General features: G+C 40.4%; 1 protein-coding gene across 5 annotated transcripts in view; it reads left to right on the top strand.

The window, feature by feature from the left end:
* KIF21B (kinesin family member 21B) overlaps positions 1 to 13,803 on the top strand; it is a 212,120-nt gene that overhangs the window by 131,038 nt on the left and 67,279 nt on the right. For all 5 annotated transcript variants that reach the window (XR_014224915.1, XM_082245371.1, XM_082245372.1 and 2 more), the window contains exons 12-18: positions 1,137 to 1,218; positions 2,443 to 2,548; positions 3,164 to 3,352; positions 3,534 to 3,733; positions 3,967 to 4,074; positions 4,173 to 4,241; positions 7,330 to 7,541. Coding sequence is in view for 4 of the 5 variants with exons in the window: in XM_082245371.1 (XP_082101497.1) it covers positions 1,137 to 1,218; positions 2,443 to 2,548; positions 3,164 to 3,352; positions 3,534 to 3,733; positions 3,967 to 4,074; positions 4,173 to 4,241; positions 7,330 to 7,541 (966 nt within the window). In the remaining variant the exon portion in view is untranslated. The remainder of the gene's footprint in view (positions 1 to 1,136; positions 1,219 to 2,442; positions 2,549 to 3,163; positions 3,353 to 3,533; positions 3,734 to 3,966; positions 4,075 to 4,172; positions 4,242 to 7,329; positions 7,542 to 13,803) is intronic.

The raw sequence follows: 13,803 nt of genomic DNA, 5'->3' as shown, positions 1-13,803 counted from the left end.
TAGTTAAAATACAGTACATGTGCTGCAGCTCTTAACGTGGTTGTAAACCTCAGCCATGGAATCTGAATAAACTACATACTGTATATCTGCAGTGTTTACTTCTCTCTCTCCAAAGCTCTAAGTGTCCTTTCTCTCTGGTGCTTCGTTCCTATGTTTTTAGCATGAGTCACTTCTAAAAAGTTTTAGACACATGAGATAAATTTGTGTCCAGAGGAAGAGCTCAGCAGGGAGCTTGTCTTTATAGAACACAGTTCTGCTGTGTGGAGGAGGTTGTGTCCCTTTCCTTCAATCAGCTCTCACACGCAGACTCCTTGCCCTCTCCTCTGTGCTCCTGACAGATGTGCTCCTGTCAGATGAAGAAAGGTTTTTTAACAATCTGCCTTTTTGAAAGGGTGTAGAGAGGAGAAGACTGCAGATAAACAAGTAAAATGTGTGTAGGAGGATTTGTTTTATCTCTGTGTATCATCTGAGGCTGTTCACTTAACTGGGTATATGTGAGGGATTACATCCATCTGCACTTTCTGTTTTCTCTTATTCCCCTGCAAAGCCCCACAAATACCTTTTAAGCCTAATGCAGCTTGATATTGTGGCAATGATGCTACACCGCTCCTGAATTCGGAGCAGAGTTATCGCCCTCTTGTAGACTGTGCCTGATTGCGCTACAGTGGAATGTAAAAAATGTTGCAGGGGGTGTGGATTTCAGCATTGGCACTACCTATTTTCAAGCCTGTATCTTGTCAATCAGTGCCTGGTCACACCATATAGTGTAGCCCACTGCTTTCTGGATTGACAGCACTGCCATGGCTACTGAAATTCCCCCAACCCCCCCCCCCCCCCCCCCCGTTAACTGTCTGTAGTTGTCTCCGGAGGGTTGTGTGCTTGTAAGACTCAGTCAGGGAGGGTGAAGATGGTTTTTGGTTTACTTTATATTTGTACATGACATATTACCTCCATTTGGTACTTGTTCTCACTGCCATAAGAGGCCTTTCTGTATGACTAACAGCAGATGTCATAGATGCCGAATTTAACCATTTAAATTTAACCATGAAGATATTTTTTATTTGTGTTTAACGGTTTAGTCCATTTTAGTTCAAGAAAATTGTTGACATTTTGTTTTTGCTTCTTTCTATCCACAGCCCGGAAGTTAATAACTATAAAAAGAGAGAAAAACACCACTTTGAAAACAGTGAAGAAACAGATGGAAATGAAGGAGAAGAGGTGAGGCATTTAGTATACCCTTATTAGGGCAGGAATTTGCTCACCAGGCAAATAATTTAATAAGTACCCTTACCATGCATAGCAAGTATTTACTTTAGGGGTGCTCATATCCAGTTGGTACCAAATATTGGTCATGTACATAAATTCATAGGGCATTACAATTGTCACGGTCTGGAGTCAGGCTCGAAGAGCAGTAGCTATGGAAGCTTACACAGGAACCAGAAGGATAGGAACTCAGGCAGGTTACTCTGGCAGATGATGCAGGCTCACCTGAGGTGCGGAATCTAAGTACAAACCGGTGTTCATAAGAGCTCCTGATGGTGGAGATGGATTTTGCTGCGTGTTAGTACCAGGTCGCAGTTCTCAGGATCGCCCCACCAGGAGGTGAGCAAGCCAGGATCCCATAGCAGATATTGCAGGTTGGGATCAAGCAGAAGCATAGTCTAGGAGTAGCAAAAGGTTGGTAACGAGTAGTTGCAGGTTGGGATTAAGCAGAAGCGTAGTCAAGGAACAAGGCAAATGTCGATAATGAATGGTAGCGAAGATACCGACGGCAGCAGGAAAGACAAGTGAGATATTGGCAGGTGAAGGCACAATATTCTGGCAACCAGGAAGTGCAGAGACATGGCTTAAATCAGGAAGTTCATGATAAGAACAAATAGTCAAGGTTCAAGGCATATTAGATTCAAGACAGGATCATTCAAGGATTTGTCCAGGGAGCTGTCCAGTATTCCAGGTGGCTCAGTAAGTGGAGTCATTGTCAGGCACAGTGGAGGTCCCAGGTTCAAGTCCCAGTCCTGACAACAACATTATCATAACTATTAGATCTTATTCACACCTTTATGTTATTGTAACGCATGGAAAAATATATGTTTTACTGCGCATGCTATTATTTATTAATTGCCATTAATTAAAACGAATTAATTTCATCCATTAATTAAAACAAATTAATTTCATAATGGCACCTAATCCGTATTCCCAACAGACATGCCTTTGTGAACCATTATTGCGTTGTGATGTGCAGTTGTGTTAAAGGGTCTATTGTGGTGCATCAGCAGCTCATTCAAAATTATTGGGCTTTCTTACTGAAGCATACATTAATACATGGAATAATGTACAATAACACGCATGCGGTAATGCTCCGCAAAGGTTTTACCCTGGCCATAATGCTGCTGTTATTTTGTTGTTAGTAGTAGCAATAATATTATATCTCTATTATCTTAGGAAGATGAACAAGAAGAGAGTGAGTGTGAAGAGGAGGAGGAGGAGGAGGAGAGTGAGGAAAGTGGAGAAAGCGATGCTGGGTCTGACTCTGAACCTGAGGAGAAAGGTGAGAAAATATAGCACAAACGAATATATCACAATAAAGTTCTTCAAACTTATTCTCATAATCAGACACAACCTTTTAGGCCTCCTTCACATGGACGTACTTAAGCATACGCCCGTGCAAGGCCGTGTTTGCTGCACAAGGGTGCACAGGTTGTCCATGCATCCCTGTACAGGGAGTCTTATTCATGTCATTTGGGATGCAGCGGCTGCAAGGACACAGCTGCTTCTCACAATTTGACATATCGAATGGTGTAACAGTTGTAAGAACTGCCCCTACACTCCACATAACTTATGGATTTCTTTCACACATGCTTCCACATCAAAACTTGATGTAAGTCATGGTGTTCACTGCAGTGCAATTAAAAAAAGGATACTCCAATAGTCTACAATAATCTTAGTATGTTATTGATTAAAATATGGTTCATAAAATAAACTAACATTAAAAAGTGCGAAACTATACCAGTATGAACCAGCTTACATATCTCGAGTACCACAGAGCTGTGCTTTTCATGACACTCACATCTCTCACTGCTCCCAGTGTATCTGCTTGTTTGCATGCCTAGTTCCATTTCTGTTCATGAAGCCACTAAACCATCCCTGAAACTCAATCTTCCAGGAACTCTTGGAGGAGATCTGGCAGACCTAACCTGTGAGATTGAAATTAAACAGCGCCTTATTGAAGAGCTGGAACAGAGTCAGCGTCGGTTGCAGACTCTGAAACTTCAGTATGAGGAAAAGCTTCAGCAACTACAGAACCGCATTCGTGACACACAGCTGGAGAGGGATCGCGTGTTACGAGAGCTCAGTATGGGTTTTTTTCAAATACTCTGCATCTTTCCCTTGATAGTCTGTATTGAAATCTTTTCCATTTTTAATTTTATCTTATCATACAGCAATCCCATACGTTCATTGTCATTTCACTTTACCTAGACACAATGCCATGTTTGTTGTATACCTAGTAAATATCAAAGTCATTGACTCCACAGGCACTATGGAATGTTATACAGAAGAGAAAGCTAATAAGATCCGAGCCGATTATGAGAAGCGCTTGCGGGAGATGAACAGAGACCTGCAGAAACTACAGTTAGCTCAGAGAGAACATGCACGACTTCTCAAGAACCAATCACGCTATGAGCGTGAATTACGTAAGCTACAGGGAGAGCTCAATGATATGAAAAAAGCCAAGGTAAGACAAAAGAAGAAAGGGATATTGTTATATGCGCACTGATTTATGTTTGAGACGTGTTAAACCTAGCTGTTATGTTTATACCATATATCTTAGATTGTTTAATCATGTCTGATTTTGATTAGGTCAGGAGTATTTCTGTTATTCTGTATTGTTCTTGCAGACAGTGCAGTCACCAGCCTGTAGAAAGGATGAAGTGATGTTAGTGAAATTGTGCCCCATTGTTTTTTCAGGCAGTACTAGTAAAACAGATGCGTGAGGAGCAGCAGCGAAGAAAACTGGTGGAATCCAAGAGGAATCGAGAGATTGCACAGCTTAAAAAGGAGCAGCGTAGGCAAGAGGTGATAGAAGCTAAATATGCATGGGGGTGGCATAAATTAAATACATTTATTCAAAAATATTATGCCTAAATCTGGGTTAACTTTTATTTCCTATTCAGCTCCAGATTAGAGCACTGGAATCACAGAAAAGGCAGCAGGAAATAGTCTTAAGACGTAAGACTCAGGAGGTCAGTAATAAACTGCTTCATTACAGTTCTATGCAATCTTTTTCCCCTAAAGTACATGGGTCAGTTTTTTTTCATTCAGCCAGGTGCCTGAATGAAAAAACTGACCCGATTCCCCCATCCACACATTAAGTGTGGATTCCAGAATCCTCTCCACTGTGCCTTTGTATTCTGACAGCAGGAAGCCTCCCCGCCCCCTGCTCTCAGACTACACTGATCAGCGCTTGGATTGTGAGCCTTTGTAATCTACTTCCCTATCGTCAGAATACACCGATCAGTGCTGCTGGAAGCATGAATTGTTTGGGAAAAACCAGACAGGCTGGTTGTACAGAAGTCAATTTATGCAATTTGTACAACTGTCCGAATTTTGATCCATATTTGGCCAGCTTAAGTGTTGTCATGTTAGGACAGGAACTGTGTATTGGCTAAAAATAAAAGAAAAAAGCCTGAAAAAGAAAACTAAGCCACTACATCTAAAAGTTGATAAGCTGCAAATACAACCTTTTTTGAGATTTGAGGTTTCATTAGATCAGAGATTCAGTCTAAAAAAAACTTTAATTACATTTTAGATATGTTTTTCCTGTGGCTTACTCTTTAGTGCCAAAAATCCAGAAAGTAGTTTGTGGCACTGAGTTTCTGTTGCTAAAAGCACATAGAAATAAAACAGTGCACCACTGCACCTATATGTCTCATACTTCTGTTAACCAGATCTTAACACGTATCCCTGCCCCTACCTAAATGATAATACTAAAACTGAACCCTAAAATGAACACTTAACTGTTACTCTTACACTCAACATTTATTTGAATTCTTATAACCTTACACTCATCATTTATCCTAACCCTTATAACCTTACACTCATCATTTATCCTAACCCTTATAACCTTACACTCATCATTTATCCTAACCCTTATAACCTTACACTCTACATTTATCCTAATTATTATAACCTTACACTCATCATTTATCCTAATTATTATAACCTTACACTCTACATTTATCCTAATTATTATAACCTTACACTCATCATTTATCCTAACCCTTATAACCATACACTCAACATTTATCCTAACCCTTATAACCTTACACTCATCATTTATCCTAATTCTTATAACCTTACACTCATCATTTATCCTAACCCTTCTAACCACACTCAACATTTATCCTAACCCTTATAACCTTACACTCATCATTTATCCTAACCCTTATAACCACACTCAACGTTTATCCTAACCCTTATAACCTTACACTTAACATTTATCCTAACCCTTATAACCTTACACTCATCATTTATCCTAACCCTTATAACCACACTCAACATTTATCCTAACCCTTATAACCTTACACTTAACATTTATCCTAACCCTTATAACCATACACTCAACATTTATCCTAACCCTTATAACCTTACACTCAACATTTATCCTAACCCTTATAACCTTAAGCCCTGTACACACTATCAGATTATCGAACGATCTGTCGGCCGTTTTTTGTGGCATGCTAGTCTGATGTGGAAAGTGAAGAGGTTATTTTCATACGAATTTTCCCGTATGACAGAATTCTACTTCAGAAGTGATGTCATGTGTTGGATTGCTTTGTATGTGTTCTTTCGTCTCTGAGCATGCCTAGTCTTGCTCTTAAGATTTTTTTCCGTCGAAAACTGTACTAATGAGACGAAAATCGGATGTTGTGTTGACGGACAATAAAAATTTTATAGCCTGCACATCAGGATTTTTTTGGCCGAAAAGTCGGAGTCAGCTGTCGAAAGCACCATACAAACAATCCGAAAATCGGCAGATCGGTCGTCGGACGGAATTTCCCTTCAGATTTTCTTATCGTGTGTACGGGCCTTTACACTCAACATTTATCCTAATCCTTATAACCTTACACTCACCATTTATCCTGGCCCTTATAACCTTACCCTCAACATTTATCCTAACCCTTAAAACCTTACATTCAACATTTATCCTACTGCTTATAACCTTACACTCAGCATTTATCCTAATCCTTATAACCTTACACTCAGCATTTATCCTAATCCTTATAACCTTACACTCAACATTTATTGTAATCTTTATAACCTTACACTTAACATTTATCCTAACTGTTAACATAGCCCCTAATGCTGAACTCCAGGCAATGTTGCTTGTACAAATATGCAAATACTTCTGACTTTTTTTATTTAATTTTTCCTTTTTTTTTTCTCTTTCTTCTTCATTCTTTTCCTTTTCCTTTTTTAATATAAAGAAAAAGAAGGCATGGCGAACAACCTTATAAATGCAGTTATCATACACTTCAGGTCATTTTCCTTTGAGAGGCCGGTATATTTGTTTACCTAATAGGTGGCAGTCTGCTGATGTAGATATGCTGTTTCTGTTTGCTTATATGTTTATTTTTGATGGGTATGGCCGAATGTTGATGTTTCTGCATTGTTGTAATTATTTGACTTGATGCGTCAGTTTTTGAATTAATAAAATATTTGAAAAAAAAAAAATTCTCACTTGTATACTTGTTCCAGGTCAGTCAGTTGAAAAGTCCTGGAGCCAGTGGGGCAGTAATAAGCCTAGCAAATAGCACGGCCAGAAAAGCATCTTCAATGGCAGTCTCCACATTTCTTCTATGATAGGTTTATTTTAAAAGATGCACTTTAAAAATACTTAGGGCTATTTCACATTTGTTTCATATTCGTGGACAAAAGAAAATAAATTACTTTTAATAGGAACTGTTAACATCATTGCATTGCATAGCAGTGCTCCATGAAAAAAGTCACGTATTGTGAACTTTGGGTGCATTGACCTGCATTTCCCATTCAATTTCCAACAATTAGTTAAACAGCATTAATTTTTGGTGCGAACACAGCCACATACTGTAGACTTATTCAGTAAAATCAAAACTGTAAAGCACAATGTATTGTTGTACCCAGTGTATTGTAGTGCACAATCTGTGCCTAATATGTAAAATGACTAAAGAAGCATTACACCTCAGCCATTTGTTTTGTTCTCCTTTTGCTCTAAAATGTTAGTTTTCTCATTTTAGTTGGTGGTCCAAAGAAGATGTAAAATTCCTGAATCTGCTTTTTTTACCTTCCTAGGTGTCTGCCCTTCGTCGTCTCGCTAGACCAGGCCAAGATCGATCCTCTAGTCGAATGCCATCATTTCAAGATTCTGGGGCAGAACTGTCTACAAGCACTACATCATCTGAGCCAGACATGATGTCACGCTCTGTGTCCAGCATTGTGCGACAGTGGAACCGCAAAGCTGTGGTGGAAACAGTCCCTGCAACGAATGGAAGCAGACCTGTGAGGTAAACTATGCAAGGAATTTACTAAAACTGGAGCAGGCAGAATCTGGAGCAGCTGTGCATGTCAACTAATCAGCTTCTAGATTTATTTTTCAAAGCTTAAAGCGTAACTCCACTTTTGTTGAGAAAAAAACATTCCCCTCTGGGGGATTTATGTACATTGCAAGGATTTTAACAAACTTTGTTGCAGATTCCTACCTTTTATTATTCTGAAGAATTCATTGTTTGTTCCTCTGTGCTGAGTAGGTCTAATGGGAGTGGTTTCATAATTATCTATCAGCTGTGGCAGCTGCAGGGCTCTAATGAGGAAAGCTGCTGGGCCTGCATCCCTTTAGACATTTTCCTATTGGGATTCTCTCACCAAAAGGGACATTTTTTTCGCAGGGGATGCCAGAAATCTGACTTGTATCTTACATAGTTACATATAGTTACATAGTAGGTGAGGTTGAATAAAGACAATAGTCCATCCAGTTCAACCTGTGTAGGTGTGTGTGGCCGTAATCATCTCACATACCCCTGAATGTTCTGATCCTTGAGATGTACGTCTAAGAGTCTTTTGAAAGCCACCATACTTCCCGTGGAAACCACCTCTTGTGGTAGAGAATTCCACAATCTTGTAGCCCTAACAGTAAAGAACCCCCCACATTGCCTGAGGTTAAAACGCTTCTCCTCTAAACGCATTGTATGCCCTCGAGTCCTCATGCAATCCCTTCGACTGAATAGCTGTTTTTCTATGCCGAGATCACCATTGCGATATTTATAAATTGCTATCATGTCCCCTCTCAGGCATCTCTACTCCAGGGAGAATAAATCAAGCGATTGCAGACGCTCTTCATAATTAAGGTCCTCCAATCCCCTAATTAGTTTAGTTGCCCTTCTCTCTCCAGCTCCAACACATACCCCCTGAGGACTGGCGACCAGAACTGGACAGAATACTCCAGATGTGGTCGGACCAGAGTTTTATAAAGTGGAAGGATTATAGTCTTATCTCTGGAATACATCCCTTTCTTTATGCATGCTAATATTCTGCCTGCTTTGGCAGCTGCTGCTTGACATTGCATGCTATTGCCTAGTCTATCATCTACCAAGACTCCCAGATCTTTCTCCATTTTTTATTCCCCCAAGGGATCCCCCCTAAAGTGTATTGTGCTTTTATGTTTTTAGTCCCCAAGTGCAAAACCTTACACTTCTCCACATTAAACCTCATTTGCCATGTCGTTGCCCACTCTGTTATTTTGTCCAGGTCATTTTGTAGGATATCTGCTTAATGCTGTGCAGTTATTGCCCTGCCCAATTTTGTGTCATCTGCAAAAACTGATATCGAACTACTGATCCCGTCCTCAATGCTGTTTATGCATAAATTGAACAAGGTTGGTCCCAGGAATGAGCCTCGTGGGACCCCGGTTACCACCTCAGACCAGTCTGAGTATGCGCTGTTTATTACCACCCTTTGGACACGCCCTTTTAGCCAGTTCCGTATCCAAGAGCAAACACTGCGGTCGATACCTGCAGACCTTATTTTATAAATTAAGCGCTTGTGGGGAGCTGTATCAAACGCCTTAGCAAAATCCAGGTACACCACATCCACTGGTCTGCCCCTATCTAGCTCACAGCTCACCTCCTCGTAGAATGTTAAGAGATTGGTTTGACAAGAACGCCCATTTGTAAACCCGTGTTGATTACTGCTGATGATGTTGTTGTCTTTAGCAAACTCTACGATATAGTCCCTTATCATCCCCTCCAGAAGTTTACATACTATCGATGTCAGACTGACAGGCCTATAATTTCCCGGGATATGCCTCTGCCCCTTTTTGAATATCGGTATCACGTTAGCTTTCCTCCAATCCCCTGGTACATTTCCTGTCATAATACTGTCAGCAAAGATCAGGAACAGTGGTCTAGATATAAACTTACTGAGTTCTTTGAGTACTCTCGGATGTACGCCATCCGGGCCTGGTGATTTGTTTGTGTTTATTTTATCCAGCCTTTCCCTGATTTCACCCTCTGTTAGCCATAGCGGCAAGTCCTGTGTATTACTACTAACCATACAGTCATGATCAGTGTACCCCTCCTTTTCCTGTGTAAAGACTGATGAGAAAAAAGCGTTCAGCACGGTTGCTTTTTCAGTGTCCTCTGTTACCATCCTCCCATCATCGTTAATTATGTGATGCAATATGCTCTGCCCTAGCTTTTTTGCTGTTGATATAGTTAAAGAATTTCTTTGGGTTCTTTTTACTATCCTCCGCTATTTGTCTCTCAAAGTTGATTTTAGCCATTTTGATTTTGTATTTACTTTTCTTATTTGCCACCTTGTATTGCTCGAAAGCCGATACTGTGCCCTCTGATTTATATTTCTTGAAGGCCATTTTTTTTCCCCCTAATACGTTTTTTAACCTTACGGTTTAGCCAGCCAGGTTTGGCTTTGTCTCTTCTAAATTTATTTCCCATAGGAATGCACTGCAAGATGCATTTGTTTAATATGTTCCTAAAGCATTCCCATTTTTCTTCCGTGGTCAGTGATCCCAGGGTTTGGTCCCAGTTTACCCTTTCCATCAATGAGCACAATTTTGGAAAGTTTGCCCTTCTGAAGTTTAGGGTTCTTATGTTCCCCACTTGCCTTGTTATATTGTTATTTAAGCTTAATGCGATCATCCTGTGATCGATAGAGCCCAGGTTGTCCTGGACTCCTACCTCCGAGATTAGGTCTGGGTCATTAGTGATCAATAGATCCAGGACTGCATTTTCTCTAGTAGGAGAATCCACCAACTGTGACATGTAGTTGTCCTGTAAGCTTTCCGTGAATAGACGGGCCTTCTATGAGTGTGTAGTCCCCTCTTCCCAGTCAATGTTGGGATAATTGAAGTCCCCCAATATGATGACTGATCCCAGTTTTGCCACTTTACCCAACAGTGATATAAATTCCAGCTCTACCTCCTCCCTTTGGTTGGGTGGCCTATAGCAAACCCCCACAATAACTTTTCCCTTTTCTTCTTCCCTATGGAGTTCTACCCACACAGATTCTAACTCCATACTCATCCTTTCCGTAATATCACTCCTCTCTATCACCCTTACATTGTTCTTGACATAGAGACATACCCCTCCCCCTCTTTTTCCTACCCTGTCCTTCCGGTACACCGAATATCCTTGGATATTGGCCAGCCAGTCATGTGAGGGGTCGAACCAAGTTTCCATTATTCCCACAAGGTCTATGTCTTCCTCGTGTACTTTTGGAAAAATTGGTGAGCCAATCACACAAGCAGGAAATTATGTTTCTGGGGTGTGGTCAGTACACATTCTGTGTACAGAACAACTCCAGCTAGCCATATTGCATTGCATTTCCAGAAAATTACAACAGCTGCAGATTGAAAAGGAAAGGTCATTTTTACTAACATTCAATTACAATATGATTTGTGTTGCAATTGTATATGCTGTATTGTTTTTTTCTTTATTTGCTATTTTTTTCGCCACGAAAGTGGAGTTACTCTTTAACTAACTGAAGAGAAAAGCTGATTTGTTTTACGATGCAGAGCTGCTCCAGATTCTGTCTGCTCAAGTTTTATTGAATCTCCCCTTATATGTTGCATGTACTTGCAATAAATCTGATCTTTAGGCAACAGCTAAATATAAAGCTGAAATACATACTGCATATGGCAGCTGTTTTGCTTGCCAAAGAATTTGTAATTCTGTTCCAGTCTCGTGGTGCAGGCGGCCTTCCAGACAACAAAATCAAGAATGTGACCTCACTTTTTCCCCTGCATTTACCCAATACAACCTAGTCTAGAACCAGTCTCAGCTTTCTGATAGCACAATTAGGGAACAGCAGCACATGAACCTAGAGTACTTCTCCCTACTGTAAGCATAGTAAAAGGGTTAGACAAACTGCACTAGACTGCTGACCATCCTTTTCCCAGTATGGCAATTATCTCATATGAAATCCGATTAATTTTCCCATATTTTTTGGGTTTAAAATATGGTTGGTTATTTTTAAAGTAGAACTAAAGGTAAGACTTTTTTTTTATTTTGGATAAAGAGAGAGAGGGTTATAAATTTTGCATTTTTTTTAACTATCTGTTTACCATTTGGGAATTTTCCCATCATCTCCTGTCCTATAACAAAACAGGAAGTGAGAGAAAATTCCTCCAAAGTCCGAAAATCCCTGGTTGTCCCCAGGGTCACCAGAACTAGCACCACCATTGGAAGATTCCCCCTCCCGGTGATAACCCCAAATTTGGTATTTTCTTTTCATTTGCACAGTAAGTGATAACAATAAACAGGACAAATAGAGGATGAATCTCCCTAACAGGGGAACAATGATACTCCCCTTCATTCCAGCACTGAACAGCGGAGGACACAGGCAACTGACACACCCAAAAGTGTCAAATGCCAAAGACACTAATGGAGTCTACAACACAGGAACAGATGAGAGGTAGGAGATGCGGCAACTGAAGAGGTGGATATAGGAGTTCTTCTATTGCAGGGAACTTTCAAATGTATTTTCGGTTTTCAACCAGACCCTCTCTTTTTGTGTTGTAGTTTTAGAGGCGTATTTTTGGTTAACCCGACAGTCACCTTAATCTTTAGAGGCTTAAGTTCCACCTTTAGGAAAAAAATAAAAAAATGCACATATGTTTGTAAAAAAAATGTGCATTTATTATTTTTTCATACAGAAGCCTGCAAACCATTGATCAGATGATTGAGGGTGCAAGGTCAGGTTCCTGCAAACACTTACTCCAGGTTTCATGCCCATATTTCTGCATGAGATTTCTGTCAGAAAGCTGGATGAAGTGTCAATGAACTATGAGAGCACCCATTAGTGTCCTCGCAGTCCATTGAGAACAATAAGCTGTCTGCTGAGGTGGGAGAAGGGACTTGTAGTTTCTTCATTCACAGATTACTTCCATCTTTTGGAAGATTCTAATAACAGATCCCACAGAGTCCTGAGCACCTTGCTGGTGTAGGGGTATTGGTCATTGGTGGAATCTCATCTCCCAAAAATCCTCTTGAACTGGTTTTGGACCAACTTTTTGGAGGGTCAACCAATCTGAATTCAGTTAGACAATACCATGGTTGTGACGTGCATAAACCATCAGGAAGGAATCAGTAGTCCCGTCTGAGAGGAGTAATGAGGCAGGAATTTTCTATCTTTTCAGGAAGCTACACACAACAGCCTACTGGTCCTCCACCAGTGATGAACTACCTGCATTGTATAAAGAAGCATAGAAACCCAGTGATGACATCACTGAGTGTAAATTAAAGTATGTAATAAAAAACAGAAGGTTTTTAAAAAAAAATGTCATTGGCATGTGACTGAGGGGAGAAAAAAGGGAACTAGGTATGGCAAAATATAAGAATATTTAACTTCAGCTTTAAAGCTAGTAGGTCTACTTCCCACAAGTTCTATCATTAGATGTGGAAGGCATACTTAGCGCAAGTCTTGGGTCATTTATCACAGGAGCATGCGATGAATCCTCTCCTTTCTACAGCTGGGTTTACACTAGTGTTTGGCTCTTAGATGTATCAAGGGTCAGGTTTCTGCCCTTTCCATTCTTTCACTATTTAGGACCTATGTACAAGGGATTTTCTATGTAGCTCCCTCTCTCTATTTCCCAGTGACTCTGTGGGATCTGACTCTGATTCTCTCTGTGCTTCAGAAACTGTCATTTGAACCCACAAAAGACATTTATCTTTCTTCCCTCAAGGTGATTTTCTTTGTAGCCATCACTTCTGTGAGGCGAGTGTCTGAACTGGCAGCCTTATTTTCCCAAAAAAATGTTTTGGTCTTGCAATGGAACAAGGTGGTGCTGAAACCCAGGGCTTCCTTCTTACCCAATTTAAGGTTAGGTAGTTTCTGCCTTTGCCTTAGCCAGGATATTGTTTTCCTGTCCCCCCATCAAGCTCCAGTTCCTTAAAATAAATTTCCCTTTATTTTCTGAATGTAATTTTGGCTGTGTAGGGCTATCTCTCAATAGCTGCTTCTTTCAGAAAGAAAGGTTCTCTCTTTGTCATCTTGGATGGACCCTGCAAGGGTGCCCCAGATTCTTGTTCCACCATTCTAGCTCAGACAGATAATATTTCAAGTATATGGTTTTAAATATCACGTTCCCCCCTTTCCAGTTAATATGCACTCTGCTAGCTCCCCCATTTGGCGCAGTTTTCCCTTCTCCCTCTGTCCACACCCCCATCTTTTCCTAAACCACCCCCTCCCATTCCTTCTTTTTTCTCCTTTCTTTGTTAATTGGTATGATGTTTCATCTTTTATTAGCTG

The sequence above is a fragment of the Pelophylax lessonae genome (assembly GCF_965119305.1).
Source record: "Pelophylax lessonae genome assembly, chromosome: 2".
Classification (NCBI taxonomy): domain Eukaryota; kingdom Metazoa; phylum Chordata; class Amphibia; order Anura; family Ranidae; genus Pelophylax; species Pelophylax lessonae.
This window is presented reverse-complemented; position numbering and strand designations above follow the sequence as displayed.